The sequence below is a fragment of the Xiphophorus maculatus genome, chromosome 20, assembly GCF_002775205.1.
Source record: "Xiphophorus maculatus strain JP 163 A chromosome 20, X_maculatus-5.0-male, whole genome shotgun sequence".
NCBI lineage: Eukaryota > Metazoa > Chordata > Actinopteri > Cyprinodontiformes > Poeciliidae > Xiphophorus > Xiphophorus maculatus.
The window spans coordinates 10,184,224-10,205,483 of NC_036462.1; the positions used below are offsets into that span (position 1 = coordinate 10,184,224).

Genomic DNA, 21,260 nt, shown 5'->3' on the forward strand with positions numbered 1-21,260 from the left:
GTTATGTACTTTGAACCCAGAAGAGCAACAGTTCTTACATTAAACTGATAATATTTGCAATAACCTCAAATCACTCAGATTTTCATGGAAGACTTATGGATGGGAACACGATAGTAGTTAGTAGTTCAGATCACTTTTAAAAGGTCATTTTGTTGAACAAAGACATAGAAGGTATAACAGTTACATTCATCTAATAAAACAGTGGCATTTTTAACCCTCCTGTTATGTTTGTTTCTGAGGTACAGCAATAATGTTCGTGGGTCAGTTTGACCTGGGGAGTATTTAATCATGAAATAGTGTCAGAAACCAAAAAAATCCTCCAAAACATTTTTGTATCTGATTTTTAACTCCAATACTAACAATTTCAATCAATATTTGTGCAATGATGTTTTTTTATTTCTCAGAAATTAAGGATCAATGACAACAACTTACTCATTTACTCATTTGGACATAAAAAATGGAATTTAATTTTTTTATGTCCACTGAAAAAACCTAGACACAATGAAACAATAATTTCCTTGAAATTGATCTTTGGTAAAAAAATTTATATTACACTTTCTTTTTTTTCAATGGGTGATCTTTATAATTGAACTTGAGACACACATGCTGTTCAGGGTCAAATTGACCTGCTGATTAAAATCAAGACAAATGAGTCATGCAGAGAATATTCATGTTTTCCTCCACTTCTGCTGAGTGTCCACTCAGTGTGGGTGGAGTTTGTCAATGGGAACAGAGAAGGTTCCTGTCAAAAGTTGTATGAACGCCTGCTTTCTCACAGTTTCCTAGTGAAGTAAAGAGAGTAGTGAGAAAGTGGACTTGTGTGTGTCGGGGTGTGGTGGCGTGTGTTTCTGTGCGTGTGGTGAAATATGGTTCATAGCTGCAAGGAAAATTATAGAATTAGACATTTCTTCATCTTGTTTTGCCCTTCAACTTGACTGCTGGGTCAAATTGACCCAAACAGTATCTATGTAGTATGTAGACGCAGGGGGTGTTGCAAATGTGTAAAATGAATACATTTTCAATTTATATGTAGAGTCCACCTATTAAGACAAATAGAAAAAGTTTCATGCAAAAAACCCACTTACAACTATTTAAAAAAATTTTTTAAACAGGTCAATTTGACCTGCAACATAACAGGAGGGTTAAATCCACTTTGTGACTGACATACATAATATTACAGTGATGAGAATTTTGAGAGCCTCAATTTGATGTTCAATCTTAGCAGTAGTACTTCAGTTCAGTTCAATTATGTAAAGAGAACTTTTTAAATATGAAAATCCAGATTTGTTTTTTCCAATTTACACATGTGGCTGATACTGAAGAAATTTTGTTAGGGAGCAATTTTTTAAAATCTACTGTCACTACATAGGAAAAGATACATTACACACAGTTTCTTAGCAACTGTTTAATCATGAAAAGCGAAAAACAGAAATTATAGACAAATATATGCAAATACAGAATAAATACAAAACAAATATTAGGACATGGATGACATTAGACTGAAAAGTAAAACGGTATTATTGTTTATTCAAGTACCATTAGGAAACTTTGAGCTGTGGCATCATTTTTAAGAATGTTCTTGGGATTTAGATCAGCCTTATATTTATGTATCAGAGCAATTGAAATAGTATTTATGACTAACATGGTGAACCTGCTCAACGTGCTGGCCACAAGCTAAAAGTAAAGAAAAACAAAAAACATACCAGATTTTTAAAACGTATTCCAGTGAGTGATTGCTTATTGGGTTTAAAGTAATCCAACTTGCAGATGTTGAACTCTAAAGAAATTAAACCGGTATTGTAAAGATATATCAAGAGATAAGCCAATTGGATTCAGTATAGGATTGTTGCTAAAATTAAAAACAAACTCAAATTTTGCATGACAGACAACACCAAAGTCAATCAACATCTAAAAGCTGTGACAATTACTAATTTAACTTGGTGAATCAGATTGAATTTGATCAATCAAATGACATGAAAACAGCAACACGTTTTCAAACAACCAGTGGGCTTGGTACATTATGTAAAGAGTCTTGTAGAAACCTTTTAAAATATTTTTTTAGAGTAAAACCAGGTGCTTAAAGATGCTGACTAGCTGGGACAGGGCACACGGATTATCCCATAATGAAGCATTAAAGGATTTTTAATTAGTTGCTACTGAGATATAAAGGCCCAGAAATTTTTGTCCAATCAGCTAACATTTGCAGATTGATCCGATTTAAAAAAATAAAAAAACACAGCAAGGGATCATCTTTAAGCACTTAGTTCTTTAGAAGTGTCATGGCTGTCCTGTTGTATTGATGTAGTCACATGTTTCTTCTCCATGCTGATTCCTCTCTCATCTTCATATGGTGATGAAGCCTCCGTGGTCGTTGCTGACTGACTCTGGGACGACGCACCGGCCCCTCCTCCTGGTCACACGTCTCTTCCGATGAAATTTAGCATAACAACGAAATCCTGAAATTCATAAAGCACCTTTGCTCAAATGTAAATCAGCCAAATGTAAGATTACGGAAACATTGTGAGGAAACTTTTAGTATTAATTCATGAAAGTTGAGGAATGCTCCTCATGGGTTCTCTGTCTAGCCCAAGTAAACACAAGGAAACACAGGATGGTGGACAAGCAATGATGCATGCACACACTGCACTTTGCAATATAACATAACTATTTAACCAAACATGCATGTTTTGTACTCTGAGAGGAAGTAAACCAAGAACCAATGCATACACATGGGGAACAATCAAACTCTGTGCAGTAAGACCCATGGCTGGGATTCAAACCCCAAGACCTTGGATGAAGTTGGATAAAATATCTGAAAACCCACGTATTGTGCCCCAATCTACAGAAATTCAAGAACTGATAGAAACTGGACTTTAACATTGATCAAACAGGAAAGTGTTACACAGCAGGCTTTGGTACTCTAGGAAATCACAGTGACAGCCCTCATTCATAAATGGAAAAAACACAGAACAGTGATGAATACATTTATGTGACTTGGTATTTTATAGGAGAAAGCACAACAGTAATAAAAAAAAGAAAAAATCTTTGAATGGAAGAACCAAAGAAATCTGAGCAATTGACTGAGACTTGTGTTTATTTTAAACGTAAACCATTCTATTCAGTAGCTGTATTTCTGTTTCACAGAATAATTTAGCATGTTTGAGGTAGCTTTAGTCTAATTCTTTTGGAATTATTTATAATAAAATTGAGATGTTGATTTAAGTCAACAATTAAAAACAATCAAAATCACATCTACTTACCTTCCTCACACATGCAATCATCGTAACATTTGTTGTTCAGGCCCCTGTTGTGAGGTTTGCACTCATGTTGTCTCAGGTCACAACAGGAACCTGATGCACAAGAAATACACAAATTATAACATGAAAATTAATACACAGACAGTTTGGATTGCTAGAAGCACTTTTTGTGTTATGACAAGGGTGATCTAAAAGATGTTTATTTTGGAGTGATGAAATAATTTGTTGAGTTAAGAGATGTGTGAATTAAATAATCAAATTCTATCTAATTAAAGAGTTATTTGTGTTCACACTGACCTGGAAGACAGTCCAGATGGTGGTCACATGGCTCAATTGCATCCACATCTGCTGTCAAATTTCCACTGCTGAGGTTTTTACTCCGTCTCTTGTCTGCAGCAGGAAAATCATTTCAACACAAAAGATTTATTTTAAACAAAACTGATCAAAGAGGTTGTAACTATGGCAATTATCTTTTCTTCACGGTTTTCAAAATGTATTTTTATGGTTTTAACAAGACATAATTCATCTATCTTCTAGGCTCAGGGTACAACTTCAGTGATCCCAGACTCTTACCATAACATAAAAATGGCCTTTATTTTGTAATAAGATATCATAATTGTTTCTCCCAAATCTGTAATAGAGGTTTTCAGTTCTTTAACTGAATTAGCTTAAGAAGAATTTGTCTTTTTTCTTCTTAATTAACAGAACATGTTTCTTTAAAAGTCGTATATTCTGTTTTAAAACACTGACTGGAATTCAGTGGTTTAGATTTTAAAAACTTCTCTTCCGACTATTAGAGTTCTGGCACCCCACAAATCTATCTGAAATTAGATTCTTCATTTAAGTGACTTTTCCAAAATTGAACTGAAAAGCTTTGATTTCACAGGTGATAACAAAACTGCACTACAAACCATGACCAAAGCCTTAAACTCTGTGCTTATAACAGGAAGCTAATGTGACAATTCTGTTCACATAATTGATTATTTGAGCTGTGAAATGTATGTATTGTAAAACCCATGTGTGTTTTAGCCCTACAACAATATCTAAAAATAAATGATTGTATTAAAAATCTGTTAGAAAAAATTGTACCGTTATATAGACCAGCAGGTTGTTTTTTTAATCAGAGACCATGTCCTTAATAGGATTTTCCCTGTCAATTAAAATCTTTAATAAACCTGCATTACAGTGACATAATGAACCTTTCTTTCTGGAAGATGGCCAGGAATCCACAGGCTTCATATCTTCATAATCCGTCCAGTCAAAGAGCGTCATGTCCAACGTTGGCATCACCTCTCCTTGACCTTGTCCAGACTTCTGAAAGTCAAACTTAAATTTAAATTGCAAGATCACAGTATTTTCAATCATTTCAGAGGAATCATTATCATTAAGTCTCACACGGATTTTGTGCAAAAAAAACAAATAACATACAGATGAACAAGAATCTTCTTCCCAATTAAAAACTGTTTGCAGGTAAATGCATTAATGCTGTTCTTATTGCAACATTTTTGTTGTGACCAGCAGCAGTGAAGCATCAGTGATTCATAAACTGTCCTGAAAGGACAACAGAGACAACAGCTAAGCTTCAGAAAACAATCGATTGGTAGCAGAGAAAATGTCTGCCCACAGACCAGCATACAAATAAACTTTACACTGCTTCTGTTTTAAATACACTGTTTAGAGACTGAAGCTTACAGATTATTAAACACAACTGCATACTTAATTTGTTTTTATTAAGGAAAGGCAAAGACTAATTCTGGCATTAAATGCTTCAGGAGCAGCGCTTGTGTGCATTGTAACATTTACAAAACACTAGATGATAGTGAAGGATTAATAAATACATTATGCCCCTATTAGGTCTAAAGTTTTAAAAGCAATATCTCAGATTAAAAATTAATGATCTCTCTTTCACTTTGCTGTTTGAAATGTTTTAATCTTTGGCCTGAGTCATGTGTTTATTTAAGTGGAAGTGCTTTAAAATTTAAATATTCTTTCTTTAATTAAATAATAATATTCAGATGCGAAATTTGTGTCTCTTCAGCAAAACAAATCTCCACCGTCATTTTCTGAGCTGTTCTATTTTGCAATAAAAGCCATGAAAACGATTTCCAGATTCAATTCCTTCATGGAAAACAAATGCCTCACAGTGTAATTCAGTCAGCAGGACTTTGAGATGTTTCAAATGAAATTCTTTAAACAATAACCCCCTGGTGAAACAAGATCCATACTTTCCTTCAGCCTCTGGAAATAGACTATTGGAAATATCAATTAGTTTAATAGCAGGAGGTACCAGTTTCTGCACAGAAGCTCTTTAAACCTTGAATAAAAAGTGGATTAAGTGCTAATTAAAAAAATCTTGCTTCTTGCTCAAACCTGTGAACACTGGTTTTCCTAGGGTGATTTTTTTTAGTCTTTCATAGTACAAAAATATTTAATTACTTTTTTTTTTCTTTTTTTTTAGAAAAATGTACCTTCTTGGATGTCAGTGCACAGCACCTGTTTCAAGACATTAAACCTTGTGAATTGTTATGTGGTTCGCTGGATTTTCAAAAGTTTAGAAATGTCCTTGTAATCTTTTTCAGCCCAATAGATTTTTTTATGATCATTTTGGTCCTTATCTGCTCTTGGTTTTTCTATAAATTGAGAAATGATGGTTTTTTTGGCAATCTTGAACCCTTCATGTAGCACTCTACAAATGGCCTTTCTGCAAGAAGAAAGAAATTGTTGAAAGAATATCACAGCTATAAATTCTGTAATAAACAGTGTAGGGGACACAGAAGACATGTGGTCAGATGAGATTATACTGCAAATTCAACTATTTGGCCATATAAAATAATCTATGTTGAGAAAAACTAACCGACACACAATTTCCATACACACTATCTATTTAATCTCATTGAGCTTGAGATAATTAGTGATGAAAAACTGACAAACATTTTTAGATCCTGGATGTGCAAAATTATGGAGACATATTGCAAAAGACTTGCAGCTATGCTTTTAAGAATGTGGTTCTACAAAGCATTGAGTCCAGAGGGGACAGAAAGTAAATGTAAGTAAGACACTTTACATTTTTTTTTACACTACTCTACACATTACTGTGTGTGTATCGCTCACATAAAATTCCAATAAAATAGACTGAAGTTTGTGTTTGTACAGTTAAGGGTGAGTAAATACTTCTTCAAGGTACTATGAAAAAATAAAAATATTGAGTAGTTGGATTTCTACAGAGATCTCAAGGAGAAATGGGGCTTATCATGTGGCTCTTTGTGTTATGTCATCACTTTCAAGAGTTATGCTGTATAGTTGATAAAGTCCTAGTTTTATAATTTAATTGGTTCTAAGAAATCAATTTTCTCTTTTACACTTCACCCAAAGATGGGCGCATAATTAGCTTCATGCCCAGAAATGGACAGATCTAATTGAAAACATGTATTTCTCATTCTGGGTGGATGTGACAGGTGGTCAATGTCGGCCTCTGCACCCTGCAGTTTCTCCAGAACACAAGCCCATAATAGAAGAAAAAAGCCGGAATGGTGGTGACACATGGACAAAAAGGTGCTCCCAGAAAACATGCTCTCGAACTTAGAGAGCCAGCAGTCCGCTACAATTACAATGAATATGGTCATACCTCTCAAACACACTGCAACAAAGAGCCAGAGAGGTTGGATTGCTGGAGGACATTTTTCACCAGCAGCGTTCAGCTTCACAATTTCTTTTCTAAGATGAGCTAAGAGATTTGGAGCAGCATAACTGCAGCAATGGGGTCCCATTTTCATTCCATTTCCCTGGCACACTGGAGTCACACTGAGGTACAGGAGACACAGCCTTTAATAAGCACTCCAGTTTTGTTGAGGTTACCTGGGGTTTGGCAGAGCCAGGGGGACGCGTTGGGGGATGCTCGTTCGTCGCCATGGTAACCATGGAGGAGTCAGAGTCAAAGAGGCTGTCAATGGGGGAGGGGGGTTCACTGGGTGGGGTCACGCCAAGGAAGGGGGAGGTAGATGGTGAGGATGAAGAAGGGGGAGGATCCTCGAATTGGTCTCTGTCCTTGAACGCAGAGCTGGCCTCAGGCCCTGAGGGAAACCCTGACAAGATGGAAAAACTGTTGTTTTGTTTTGGATCTGAACAAAATCTACAAGAGCATATTCAGATCGTTTCGTTTTTTCATAACAACTCCTATTTATTTTGCAATGCTTTTTTCGTACAGATGTTGTTTTCAAAAATATTTCCTCCTGAACATTATTATTGCCAATCATACCAAAGTTATGCATACATTTAAGGTCCAAATTGTTCATACACTAGGCAGATTTAGGTTTAATGAAAACTTCTGTTTCTTTAGGTTGGAAATAATCTTAATGTTTTATAAAAGCCAGTCCTGACTTCAATTTAGTAGCGAATCTGTGGAGGAAGATATAAAAATGCTGTATGACAAACAAATCAGTTTCAGAATTCTGAGTTAACTAAACAATTTTCTTTAAAATTAAAAATCGAAGGGCGTGCCGTGGTGGGATAGCGCGAACCATGTTTGGAGGCCTTGAGTCCTCGACGCGGCCGTTGCAGGTTCGACTCCCGGACCCGACAATATTTGCCGCATGTTTTCTCCCCTCTCATTCCCCCATTCCTGTCAGCCAACTTTCATATAGGGGACATTAGAGCCCACAAAAGACCCCCTGGAGGAGTTTTAAAAAATAAAATAATAAAAAATTGAAAATGTCTCTAAATGAAATGTTTTTCTGTCTTTTTAATCTGTTATAACATCACCAACTTGTATTATGTACATTTCATAATAAACAGCGTGGATTTATTGGTTTCCTTTAAAGAGCTTTACTAACAAAGCTCCATACTGCTCTTTTGTTTGAGTAAAGATGAATTAAATGATAATGAGGACAAATACCTTTTGTGGGGTAGATTATTAGACCTTTAATTATAATAGTATTTACTGTGACATTTTAGGCTATAAAGGCTCTGCAGCTTGTGATAACATTAAAATTAAACATATTTGATTTGAGAATTATAGCAATGCATAGCAACATCAATGTTAAGTTTCGTTGTTGGTCTAGAACTGAAAATGGTTCAACTCAAAGTTCTGTTTAAACACTTGACCTGAACTTGTGCAAATCTCACCTTTTTTGTGTCGCACCTTGTCTCGTCGACTCCCTTGCTTCTTGTTCTCGAAAAGGTGCCTGTGTCCATTCCCGTGGCCTCTTACCTTGCGTATTCCTACTAGCTGGTTTTCCTGGTTCTTGCTTTCCTGGTTTTGGGATGAGCTCTTCGCACTCTGTCGAGCTCTGTCCCTGCTTGGGCCCATTTCAACTCTCACTGGGTTCAGGCCCTCCAGGCCCGTCTCCTCATCACCAAGCCTGGGCAGAGGATGCAGGCCCCTGTGAGAGAGGATTCCAGCTTCGCCTTTAGCGTAGCGGCTCCTCTGGCTGCCGTGCCCCCTGCGATCCCTGCCATGGCTTTGGCTCTGCAGAACTTGACCAGGGTACTGTAGGGCATTACTGCTACCTGCTGCGGTTTGTGCCTTTCTCCTCTTGCCATGTGGAGCAGCAGGATCAGTACCTTGTGACAGAGCCAGGATGGTAAACAGGAACACCAGCAGCAGACTCCAGTGGAGTGCCATTTTCTCTCCAACACGGCACCACCTGCTGAGAGATGAAAACACATCTAAGTACAGTTCATTTTTTATTTTTTTATTAAATGTAAATTACCTAGAAGTTCTTAAACACAAGCAGACTCAATCCTGTTTACACTTTTACTGAGTTTTCAATGGTCCTTTGCTTTTAATAATTTGTTTTCACCTTTACATACAGTCTAGTCATTTTTAGCCATAAAAACATACTTAATTATGATTAGACAACCATACTTTTATTTTTTACTTCAAGAACATAGATGAGTCAAAATTTTTAGCTAAGCTTTTGTGCTTCATGTTCGGCATCTTGTCGTTTTCTCGGAACAAATGGAGCATCTGCAGCCGGGCATCTTGTATTGACAGTTCATCTGTTTGCACTGGTTAATAAGAGGTTTTGCATCTGCTTTAACAATCAACAATTTTGTAATTTTTTTTTTTTACAGAAAATAAAATTTGTTTCAAGACACCAATATGAGTTAGAGGTGGTCTGAAGTTGACTTCGTTTGCTCAAAGGCGCCAATGTGTCAAATTGAATAAGAAACAACTAGTACAAACAGCAATCAGGTTTAAAATAAATGGAAATAGGGTGTAATTCAAAGTCTAAGAATATTACACAATTAAATATGTGAAATAAAACAAACATCGCAATTTTAAAAAAATACGATAAAGAAAATAGACTTGCATGCAATACTTTGAGTGCTCACTATTTGTTTATGGGTACAACATTGAGAAAGGAACAGCAACTGTAGCAATAGTAGTATTAGTAGTATTTCATTAAGCTTGAAAGGATTAACTTTAAGTTAAATTTGAAGTGTTTTACAGAAAGACTGGAAATCAACTGAATTTATTTCATTGAGCTTATTCAGTCCAGACCAATAGTTCTATAGATTATGTTTTTTAATTGTGACCATTTTAAAAAATATTTGTTTGGCATTTTAATCGTGTAGCCTAATTTTAATTTTTGTGTAACTTTTGCTGTCTCTTGGTCAGGACTCCCCTGATAAAAATAGGTTTGTAATTTCAACGGGGCTTTACTGGTTGAACAATAAAAAACCTTTTCCTGGGGCATGCCGTGGTGGCGTAGGGGTTAGCGCAACCCATATTTGGAGGCCTTGAGTCCTCAACGCGGCCGTCGCGGGTTCGACTCCTGAACCCGACGATATTTGCCGCATGCCTTCCCCCCTCTCCTTCCCCGTTTCCTGTCAGCCTACTGTCGTATAAGGGACACTAGAGCCCACAAAAGACCCCTTGGAGGGGTAAAAAAAAAAAAAAACCTTTCCTCTTTTTCACAATGCTTCTTACATTTTCACTATTGTGCCTTCATACATAACTCAAAACAAGACACTGCACTGCGCACATCTTTCATCACTGTCTATTCAGTGGTCTCAAGAGCCCTCCAGCTGCACCTTTCATTATGAAAGTCAACATATCTGAGATGTGACTGAACTGAAATATGAGGCTCAGTATATCTACATTATTGGTGTGTCACTGCAACCAAATGTGAATAAAATATGTGAAGAACAAAGCAGTGAAGTGGAACATGTATTCTTTTTTATCACTGCCTCGAGGCCCACTATCTTATAGGACAATATGGTAAAGCATTTTTTTAGCTTACATTCTGATTTAACATCAGTAGGCAGTTACTTGCATCTTCAGTGGCATATTTAAATTTAATTTAGTTTATTGAACTTTGATCATGTTAATGCAAAGCATAACTATGTTAAATACAATACAATAGGTACAATACAAAAATTAAATATAATGTGTACCTAACTCTTTGCCTTCATGATTTAATGTACTAAAAATTACATGTTTAAGACGGAGGAAGGACCATGCATAGTAGGAAAGCTACAAAGAATTTAAATTTAACCCTGCAAGATTTGGAGTAATACATGAAATAAAAATAATAAAGCATGTTTACCTCCAGTATGTATTTTGCATTGCTTGACTGTATAGCTTTCCACTTATCGAGATAGTTTGTGACAGTTTATACAATAAAAACCTATTTTTTAAAAATCACGGCACGATCTCAATTGCCTTAAACTGATCCCTGCATGCATTCAAAGCTCCACAAAAACACATACTCCACAGATAACAAGTGAAGCATGTTATGTTACTATTATTGTAATCACATGATTACAGTGAATGAAAACATTTCAGATTACAATATTAAATCAGACCAACATTTTTAATACATTTATGTTGGCTTAATGAAATAATATTTAATACCTGCTTAAAGACAATAAAAAACAAACAAACATTTAAAACAATAATCTGAAAAGCGAACTTCAATTGAATGCATTTCCTAATTTGTTTAGCATGACTGTAAATAAGAAATAACTGCGTAGATTCCTAATGGGACTTTTTTTGGATATGACATATAGATTATTGTCTCCTCAGATTATTGTATTCGTCAATGGCACTGCCGTGTGTTCTCATTGTTATTCCCAGCACCACACAACAGGCACAGATGGTTTTCCTCCTTAGTAAAACTCAAGATGACATAGTTAAAAATTGTTTGTTTTGTCCTCTTCTTAAAATGATACAATCCATCGCTGCAGACAGTACACACAGCTGTTATGGTGTTGCAGCAGACGGGTCTCTTGTGTTAAAAGACAAACTGCGGTGCAGGGTATACAGAAAATCAATAAGCAAGAAGTATTGAGCTGTTAGTGATGGTGAGTGTGTGCTCTCTCCGAGCCTGGAAGGCTGAGTTGTGAGGGGGGCTGGGGTCTGATGAGGTCTTTGGTCTTTCATCACACTAAGTTGAGAAAGGCACACCATTGGTACACATGGGACATTTAAGGGTTTCTAGAAATAACAAAAAAGAATAGTCTGCTTTGTGTGAGGTGTGTGTGTGTGTGTGTGTGTGTGTGTGTGTGTGTGTGTGTGTGTGTGTGTGTACGTGGGGGTACGCGTGTGGGGGTGTGTTCGTAAATTGGACAGAGGATAGTGCTGATGTCAGGGGAAATTTGCAGTGCGAGTGCAAGTATCACTCATGGGATTTAGAGCTGGTGTATGTCAATGGACCTCTGGGAGTTCAACCAGCTGGACTCTTTGAAAACTTGTGCGTGTGGCTCTTCACTGGGGTGAGATCTTTATCTCTAAGTAGGCCTTTGGGGTGTTAAAGATCAGGGTTATCAGAACGGGAATCTGTTTGTTTGACATATGAAGTGTTGCTGATGTTGAGTGCTTAACCCTGTAAGACCAAAAGAGGGATAGAGTGGACAAATAAACTAACAAATGGACACAAAATGGCTTAAACATGTATATTCTGATGTAACTGTTTTTGAAGCACATTTAAGTGACACTGGTCTAGAATTGGTTGATTATTTTCATGGCTGTTTGAAAAAATGTTGAACAATTGTAAAATAATTTCAAATTTCTTTTTCATCAACTTCTCTAGAAAAATATCACCACCTTTTACATTTTTTCTAAATTTTGAAGACAAAATTCATTGGCAATTTCTTTAAAACTTTTTATTGTGTTTTTTTTCTGACCAGCATCTTTATGTAGATTTACTTACTAGAAAAGTTACGTCCTAGTAAGTTTACTTCAAATGCCAGTAACAAACCAGCTGCCTAGTAAAATAATCCAAAAATTGACCAAGTGAAAATATGTTTGATCACAGCAGATAGACAAATATTACAGGAATAACAGTTCTGGATATGAGGGATGTGGCACCACTATCTGTGGGCGGGGAACCAACAAAATTAATAAAAAAAACCCAAAACAAATATGACTAGGAAACCTGAAGCGCGTTTTTACAAACAGCATATTATTCTTTAAATGTTAGTATTCTGGTACAATTAGCCAAGTCAACACTTTTGGAAACAAAAAACAAAATACAAGCAAGTAAAGTACATTTTTACACAAATCAATGAGATTTTTGGATCTAAATGGTTCAGTGAAATTATGAAATGTTTCTGTTTTGTTGCAAAAATGTTCAAATTATTCTAAATTAATGCAAAACTGGCATTTACCTGTAACACTTATTGTAAAGAATCATCCTATCAAGGCAGAGACAGTCACTGTGGAAAAGCTGAGAGGTTCAAATGGTATTCTCTGCATAGATACATGATTTCTTTACAATATGATCTTGGATTCTTTGTCTGCATCTCCACAGGAGGCAGAAGCAACTGCAGGAGAAAGTCTGAATCTAAGTATAATTTTTACCTTGAGAACCTAATCTTCTTTTCTTGTTTGTCTGTTTTAGTCTTTTCGATTGCTTAATCACAGCTCACAGTTTAATTGTTTTTAGATAGCAAACAAATTTAAGTGGTTATGGTTGAAAAATTTAGCCTTGCACTGTCTTGCATGCTAATGACCAAATGCCAAAGTGATTAGTTAGGGGTGACGCATATCCAATAGTTAAAACAGATCAATACTTTATCCTGAACTGTGTGTCGGCTGCCTGTACATTATCATTGACAGCTCTGTGCTAAACCCAGCTGTAATTATATTCATAGAGGGAACAAAATCAGGCCAATGTCACACGAATACAGGAAGGTTGATGATCACTGTTAGCAAAACCTCACAACATATGTGATAATGTTTAGTAAATTTTTTAACTTAGACTTAGACTTAGACTGACTTTATTGTCATTTTGCATTTAAGAGCGTCCTGCTGGTGTCATACTGTAGTAATTTGGGCTACAAACATTATTTTGACAAGTTACAAAAGCTCCAAAATGTATTTCCTAAGACTCTTCCGGAAACAACAAAAAATGCAAGCTGTTTTAAAATAATTCAAGGTTCAGAACAACCATAAATGTTAGAAAACAACATTCCAATTTAAGTTAAATATAAAATTAGAGCAATATAGATGTTTGAATATAAATGAAATAAGCACATAATGGCAGATTTTACAGCAGTATTAGTTGCCACGTGATTCCTTTTTTGTATGGCATCGTGATATCAAACTCCCACTTTCTACTGGTACTAAAAAAGCAGATGTGTGTGCAGACAAGCATTAGGGAAATAAAATATTCAACACCAATGAAATTCATGTATAGAAAGTCAAAAGGAATCTAAGCTTTATGGGACAAAATATTTTTACTCAAGGAAAAGTACTGTGGAAAAACTGCTATTGTTTTGCCTATTTTTAAAAAGAAAAATCCTCAATAGAATATCTGAAAAAATATTAAAAACAAGATTTCATGACTTTAAACACAGCTTTGCAAAGAAATTTTGGCTTTCAGCCCACAATTAACATGTTTTCTCCCAACTGTGTCTTTTAGATAAGAAAAAGAAAACCAAAATAAATAAATAAATAAAAATCTTATAGTGGAACCAGATAGTGGGAGCATTTTTTTTGCTATGCAAGAAAATGCTATGCTCTATTTTCACAAATAAGAGCAAAAATGGTCTTTTCAGAAGTATTTATTCTCAACCTGACAAAGATTGTTCTTTTTTTTTTGAGTGGAAGAAATCAAAGGATAAATGCTCTGTTTGCAGAAACAAGCACAAATCATAATCACCTGCACAGCAGATAAAAGCAGAAGCTTCACAACAACATGACCCTTCTAAAAAACCAGTTTCTCAATAAAAAAGAAAAGAGGAAAAATGTGACGCTTGCATAGGAACAGAAGGCCTCCCCATCAAATCTGAGGCCTGAATAGAGCTGTCAACTGAAAGGGAATGCAACTGACTATCTCAGCACAGCAGCGCCTTGTTTCCCTCTCGCAGACTTTCATGTGCTACTAAACAGGTGGCCCTTTGACGAGATGCGGGGTGAGGGTGATAATGGTGCACTCTGGGTGGTATTCTGGGTTTCAAGCGTGTCATCTAGTGTGTAGTAAACAACCACAGCCTCCTGCTGGTGCTGTGTATTAAAACAAGCCTAGTGAAGCACAGCAGGACGAGCATCTGCACCGAGGTGATGGGACGCCACAAACTGGTGGCCTGACAGGTTTCTTTATCAACTTTCCCAAAGAGGATAATCTACCACTCGAATGGCAACCACTATACCAAAAGGAGCTATCAATAAAGCATTTAAAGAATCACCTCGACCTTAAGGATATTAGAAGAGTTCTTATCAAAAGAACTTAATATTCTGTCTAAATCATACTCTCTATAGAGGGATTCAAAATTATGTTTGCCAGATTTTCTTTAATGCAGGCACCCTTTCGCTGAATGTTAGCTGTTTAAATCAACTACTTCTCAAAATGCTGCAAAAAGGTCATTTTAATCTCTGTATGACACAATGCAATCTTTTTTTTTTAAAAAAAGACAAACGATGATACACTGCTGGATTTTATAATAAACAACGGGAAGTTTCTACAAGATGCACTAATATGTTTTATTGGTGACTTTAAGTTGCAGTCTTATTAGCTTTGTTTCCATACATAGAAATATTTGCGATAAAACTGAGCTAAATTTCAATACATTTGCATTAGGGGTGCACCGATTGCAGTTTTCTGACCAATCTCAGATTATCAATGTTTAAAAAGCCTGACCTGCTGATTCCGATTTTGTCTGATGCCAATTTTTCAGAAATGTCACTAAATATAGCAAGATTGTTGCTGAGTTGACTGAGTGGGCTTAGTACTATTATCTGCAAACATGCAGACATGATCTGGTGGGCTATCAGTCAAACCTCTCTCACTGGAGAGCAAAAAAGGACATTGGTTGATTTTTAGACTTTTGCTGAGGTAGATAATGTCAGGGGATAAGATCGGCTTCACATGTAAGTATTGACCAATTGCCAAGCTCCCAAAATTAAAGAAATCGGCACCGATAAATCGGCTGGGTGATAAATCGGTGCACCCCTGATTTGCATGTATGTCTTTCTTGAAAACAATCACAGCTACATTGAAGAGTTACACAATTTTAACCTTAACTAAAGATTTCAAAAACATTCAATATCAGACTTTCAAAGAACGCACGCACTCCAGAATATGTCTATCTAAGCTGGTCATTTATGTAAGACTGTAGCTTTGCCAATCTTACCTTCATGAAAAACTTTACTTACTTAAATATATTTACCATACCTTGCTTTCATGCATGCATGACATCATAAAAAAATACAGTTAAACATCAAGACATTGCAGGTATAGCTGTATTACTTATTTAAAAAAATAGATTTAAAGTTCAATTAAAAAAAAAAAAAGCACACAACAAATGTTTTAATTGAACAATGAAGAGGCTATCTTAGATTTTTATAAAATATTTATGTCTAACATTCACTCCAAAATGTGCTAATTTAATCGTTTGTCAAACTCTCTCAAGGCTCTTGTTTGACACATTTTACATTAGATAAATCCGTGGCAAAACCTGGCTTGATTTTTCTTTCTGCTCAATAAAACAACAAAATTCTCACAAAGTAACAGCATATCTGCCCTCCTGATGCTGCTTTTAAACAATGTGAATTTAAATATATATGGAAACACAAATGGTGCTGTTTGGTGGACGATATTCACCCCACATGAAATGTACCTTAAGGCATCATGCAATATAAGGCCAGCTCTAGATTTTATTTAATTAACAAAAAAAATCAAAGTTGCGGTTAATAATCATATAATTCTTGTTAGTTTTTTTCACAAATACATGGATTCTTTCCTGTACCAATAAGCAGTACAAATAGATACCTTTATAAAATTAAACATAATTTAATTTTACTTTAAAATATACTTTTTCCCCCCATCATTTTTTTCATGAAAAAATTACATTTTAAAAAAATTTTTAAAATGAAAAAAAAAAAAACCCATGAATGTAGAAGAGTTTTTGTGATGCTCAGATGATCCAAAATTTATATTAAGATTTCAATTAGCTGGCTCTGAACAATTCAGTTGTTGTTGAATCTTCTGTGAAGGTGAGATTACAACTGTGATTTTTACAGCATGGGAGTAATAACTATTTACATTTTGATGGATGAAAAAAAAAATCCTAAAATAAATATGACACAATTCACACTAATTTGATCTCTCTAAGACTCAGACTGAATTCTTGATCTGAATCTCTGCTTCTGACCGTCTTATACTGAATGTTTAAATTCGGCACTAGGCTGAAGGGAAAAATGTGAGCTCCAATATAAAATGCAATAAAATCTTAAAATCAATTCTATATTTTTCAGAAGCGAGGGCAGGGAGGCCGAAATTGAGCTGTAATAGTTTACATTTGTAGAAAACACAATTTATATGTATGAGCGTGTGTGGTGGGAGCTTTCATAAGCACAGCACATGGCGCGAGAAGGCCACCCGGGAGACATGAATCAAAGTAGAGTGTGTAAGTGTAAAATGATTGGTAATCTTGCAACAAATTGCAAAGCGGGCCCTATTGGAGTGCTGGATGATTAAGCTCTGATGAGATCAGAGACCTCTCTCCAGTCTGTGATCAACTGGTCAGTCCCTTAAGCAACGCTGTGCTCCAGTGACAGACTCGTTATAAAAATATACTTAACAGAGCCTGAACCCGGATCCGTGGCAGAGACAGAAAAGGTTGGAAAAAGAGAAGCGACGGGGCGGAACAGGAGGCGACCCTGGTATTAAACTGCTGCATGTGTGCATCTTTTAGCTTCACCTGCTGTGACACCAGACCTCGAGGAGCCATCTGCTCCCGTTGTTTTATCTCTCGGAGGAACCAGCAGGGCCATAAGGATCCAGCAAACAAAGACTCCAGAAACAGGCTGTTCAAGGAGAGCCGTCATGTTACACAGAGACACCTTTACACCGTTTTTATTCTGTATATGTGCAATGACTTCAATTTAAAAGTAAGTATATTTTCTTGATAAAATACAATCAACTCAAAAGCCAGCTGTTTCCCAGTCTTTTGAGCTATGCATAATTTGCTCATTTAAAGCAGTCTGTCAAAAAGAAACCACAGGCCACAATGTGGGCGTATGGCTTCAAACTAACAAAAAAAATCCCCTTCGAGCTGCATGGATCACTGAAGTGTACACTTAAAACAGACTTAACATATAATGAGAGAGAAAATCTAAAATTAACTGCAGTAATCACAAGGAAAAATTTATGCTGAAAACACAAACAGGCTTTGCTCTGCATAATGCAATATCACTGTGCAATTAAGTAAGAATGAAGCATGTTTGGTTCATAAACACTTACCTCTACATCTCTTTCATTGGCTTTAATACGTCTACTTGGTGCAGCATGGGTGATCAGAAATATCACCTCAATAAAATTGGAGCAAAATACTGAGATAGTTAATGGCACTGCTCAGAAAACAAGTCTGCCAAGCTGCAGCCAACGCCATAAAACTTCATTTCCTCAGGGACCAATTCCACTGACTTCAGCACAATAAAACTGCTTTGTCTGTCAAATCCTCCACAGTCTTTGGTGAGATTCACACATTGACTGGAGGGGATTTCTGTAGCTCATAGGTGTGGAAGCAGTGATTTAAAAAAAAAAAAAAAAAGAGCCATAAGGAAGGTCCATCTGTCAGCAACAGAAGATGAGCAGAGAGCAGGGAAGACACAAAACAATTGGGCGGTAATTTGATTGCAGGTACAACAGATGCAGGATGAGACCAGAACATTGTCTCCGAAGCAACGCAGCAGCAACAACATCTTGTGAAAACTCATGCCAGTGCAGCAACACTTTAACTCTGCTTAAATCACTGCATGCACACAACTCACAGCAGGGAGACCTCCTCTGACACCCACACAGAGGCATGTTCCAGAAATGTTGCGAGGCACAAGCAGCACCAAGAAACGAAACAAGAGACGACCCACTGAGAGAAGTGAGAACGAGAGAGACAAATGGAAGGGGGAGGAGGAGAGGGTGAGAAACTGGGAGAAAAATGAGAAAATGAGATGCAACACAGAAAGAGTAGAGGTGGTAAAGAAATAGAAATTGAGGGTTTATCTCATTTACGTAAAGTGTCTAAGACACCAATTTATTTATAGCAGGAAGGAACACCAACTGTGTCTACTCAAACACAACAAAGCTTTGGCTGCTTCAACCACCAACAAAACTTGTTTCTTCTGCTGACCCATGAAATGTGGACACCTGTGTCTGTATGTGGACATTCCACATGGGAACAGTCTAACCCACCAGCAGGGGGGAAATGCTCCTGTTTGGACATTATGAAGTGAAGCATGCAAACTAATTATATGAACCCCAAATTTTCTCTACCCCTCGGCTTCACCTCCTCCTCCTTTTCATGGAGTGAGCAGCACTTGCTGACCTGCCAGAGTTGAGGGATCAAACAGATGCAGCCACATTTGGCAGCACTCAACACAAGTTGTGAAGCATTGGTGCACGAGAAGAATGGACAATCAACAATGATCTCACTCAGGATGAATCGTAGCGGGGTGCAGCTCGTGCTGAGACCAAAAGCAAAATTCTGAAACAATTTGTGAGATGGAAATAGTTTTAAATCACTGAAAAAAGAAGGCTAGGAATAATATTTTAAAAATCATTGATAATACTTTGCAGAAACACTTTTACTGACCCTCAAAAAATAGATTTTAGTGACAAACTTCTTCATTTTCAGAAAAATAACTCAGAGAAAGGATACAGCTTGAAACATAACGTCAAAGTGTCCTTGGGTGATTTCACATATTCATCTTTCTGAACTGATATTCAGAGTTTCTGTTCACTCAGCATTTAATCAGGATTTCTTTTGTTTGTTTGTTTTTTCTGCTGACTGAATTCGTATGAACTCAGTCAATTTTTGCAATGAATTTGTCACAATTGTTCTAAGTTCCCCCGGGTTTGCAAATCTTGATTAAGTTACTCTCTTCAAGTCAAGCAGGTTTTTTTTTTAATAGGGGGAACTCAGAGAACAAATTTCCATGAATAAAGTTACATGCCACTGTAAACTCGCTCGAGCGTCTAAAAAACGCTTCAAAGTGTGAAAAAAGCTGCTCATTTACATTATAACATGCAAGGTAAAAACATTAACATAGCATCTAAACGCAACGCTTGTGTTGAGATTATTCTTACTTTACGTTGTTTTGTCGTTTTCCTTTGATTTCGTCTCGGATTTAAGCGGCAGTTGGGTCATAAGGCTTCAGGTGGGACAGATACGCCGCGCAGCAGCAGAAGCAGAAACAGAAGCAACAACCCGGTGGTCCGCTCTCCAAGATGATGTGCCGAGCATCCGGACACTCTCCTCCTACTTATGGCAGAGAAAAAAGACGCCAGATCGGGGTGCGCGCTCACGCTTGCGCGTCCGCGGAAGGACTGAATGTGTCTCTGAAAAGAAGCTTGTGATAGCAATGACCACAATGGCGTTATTGGAGAAATAAGAAGGGAAAGATTAGGTAAAGAAAAAGTCACAAAAATATGCACACATAAAAAAATTTAAAAAATGAATAAATTTTTATTTTCTGCGCTAACCTGAATATAAAGCATAGCTGAAAAGTCATTACAAATGCATTTATTAATATATATATATATATATATATATATATATATATATATATATATATATATATATATATATATATACAGTATAAGTACATTTGTATTATGCACACACCTCAGATTTCAACTACAGAAGCTCTATTTCCAGATCAATTCATATTATGTTAAGTTTTTTTGTCTTATTAAACATCTCTCAATGATCCCAAGCTCTTGCCTGCTCATGGTCCAGCTCCAACTATACAAAACATGATAAATAATAAACTTAATTTTCTTATTTTTATTGATGTTTCTTACAATTCTTAATTGAAGTCTTAAAATAAATTTTCAAATTCTGAGAAATACAACTGGGGTCTCTAAAGTCAGTCCTCAAAGGCCACTATCCTGCATGATGTCTCCCTGGTTCAACACAGCTGGATCAAATGATAGCTTGTTAGCAGCTCTCAGCAGAACATTGACATGCTGAGGAGGAGGAAGTAACTATCACCAGGGAGAGAACATGCAGGATGCCGACCCCTGAGGACTCACTTTGGACACCCCTGATCTACAACAACAAATCACAATGTGGAAATGGAAATAATTCATCCCTTAGATCAGGGGTGTCAAACTCCAGTCCTCAGGGGCCGCTGTCCTGCAACTTTTAGATGTGCCTCTGCTGCACCACACCTGAATAGAATAATTAGGTCATTAGCAAGGCTCTGGAGAACTTACCTACACAAGGAGGAGGTAACTAAGCCATTTCATTAAAGTGTTTTGTACCTGTGGCACATCTAAAAACTGCAGGACACCGGCCCTTGAGGACTGGAGTTTGACACCTGTGCCTTAGAATCTTTTTAAGGGTTAATTGTTTTATGCATATAAAAAAATGCACCCTTTCTTAATATCACCATACATTTCATGTCTTAAAAAACTGAACATTTTCACAGTGGATTTTTTGTGTGTGTGTGTTTTTTTTTTGTTGTTTCTTAGTAAACATACATTTGACAAAACCACTTCAGAATTGAAATATTAAACCAATTTTTGGTTTCTTACTTCCAATACTGGACAGTCC

The 21,260-nt window shown here is 36.5% G+C and overlaps 1 protein-coding gene across 5 annotated transcripts; it reads right to left on the reverse strand.

Moving 5' to 3' along the window:
• Window positions 1-1,390: 1,390 nt before the first annotated feature.
• On the reverse strand, window positions 1,391-19,986 carry draxin (dorsal inhibitory axon guidance protein). Of its 5 annotated transcripts, none has more exons than XM_023325779.1 (7): window positions 19,795-19,986; window positions 8,379-8,902; window positions 7,113-7,339; window positions 4,457-4,568; window positions 3,555-3,647; window positions 3,261-3,350; window positions 1,391-2,456 (listed from the first exon to the last, which is right to left on the reverse strand). In XM_023325779.1, exons 1-7 carry the CDS (start codon window positions 19,848-19,850, stop codon window positions 2,344-2,346), a joined length of 1,215 nt encoding a protein of 404 aa, XP_023181547.1. In that variant the 5' UTR covers window positions 19,851-19,986; the 3' UTR covers window positions 1,391-2,343. The 5 variants fall into 5 exon arrangements, with proteins under 5 accessions (XP_023181547.1, XP_023181546.1, XP_023181545.1 ...); XM_023325778.1 differs by having other exon boundaries at window positions 4,457-4,571; window positions 8,379-8,899; window positions 19,795-19,984; XM_023325777.1 differs by having other exon boundaries at window positions 4,457-4,571; window positions 19,795-19,984.
• Between the last annotated feature and the right edge of the window lie 1,274 nt (window positions 19,987-21,260).

Bases quoted from the DNA above. Each gene is read 5' to 3' on its own strand.
- draxin (XM_023325777.1), bottom strand. From the start codon at position 19,850: ATGACCCAACTGCCGCTTAAATCCGAGACGAAATCAAAGGAAAACGAC. The intron at 8,903-19,794 runs GTAAAGTAAGAA...TTCATCTCTCAG, and splicing joins AAGGAAAACGACAAAACAAC to CAGGTGGTGCCGTGTTGGAG. The intron at 2,457-3,260 runs GTAAGTAGATGT...TATGAATTTCAG, and splicing joins TGATTGCATGTGTGAGGAAG to GATTTCGTTGTTATGCTAAA.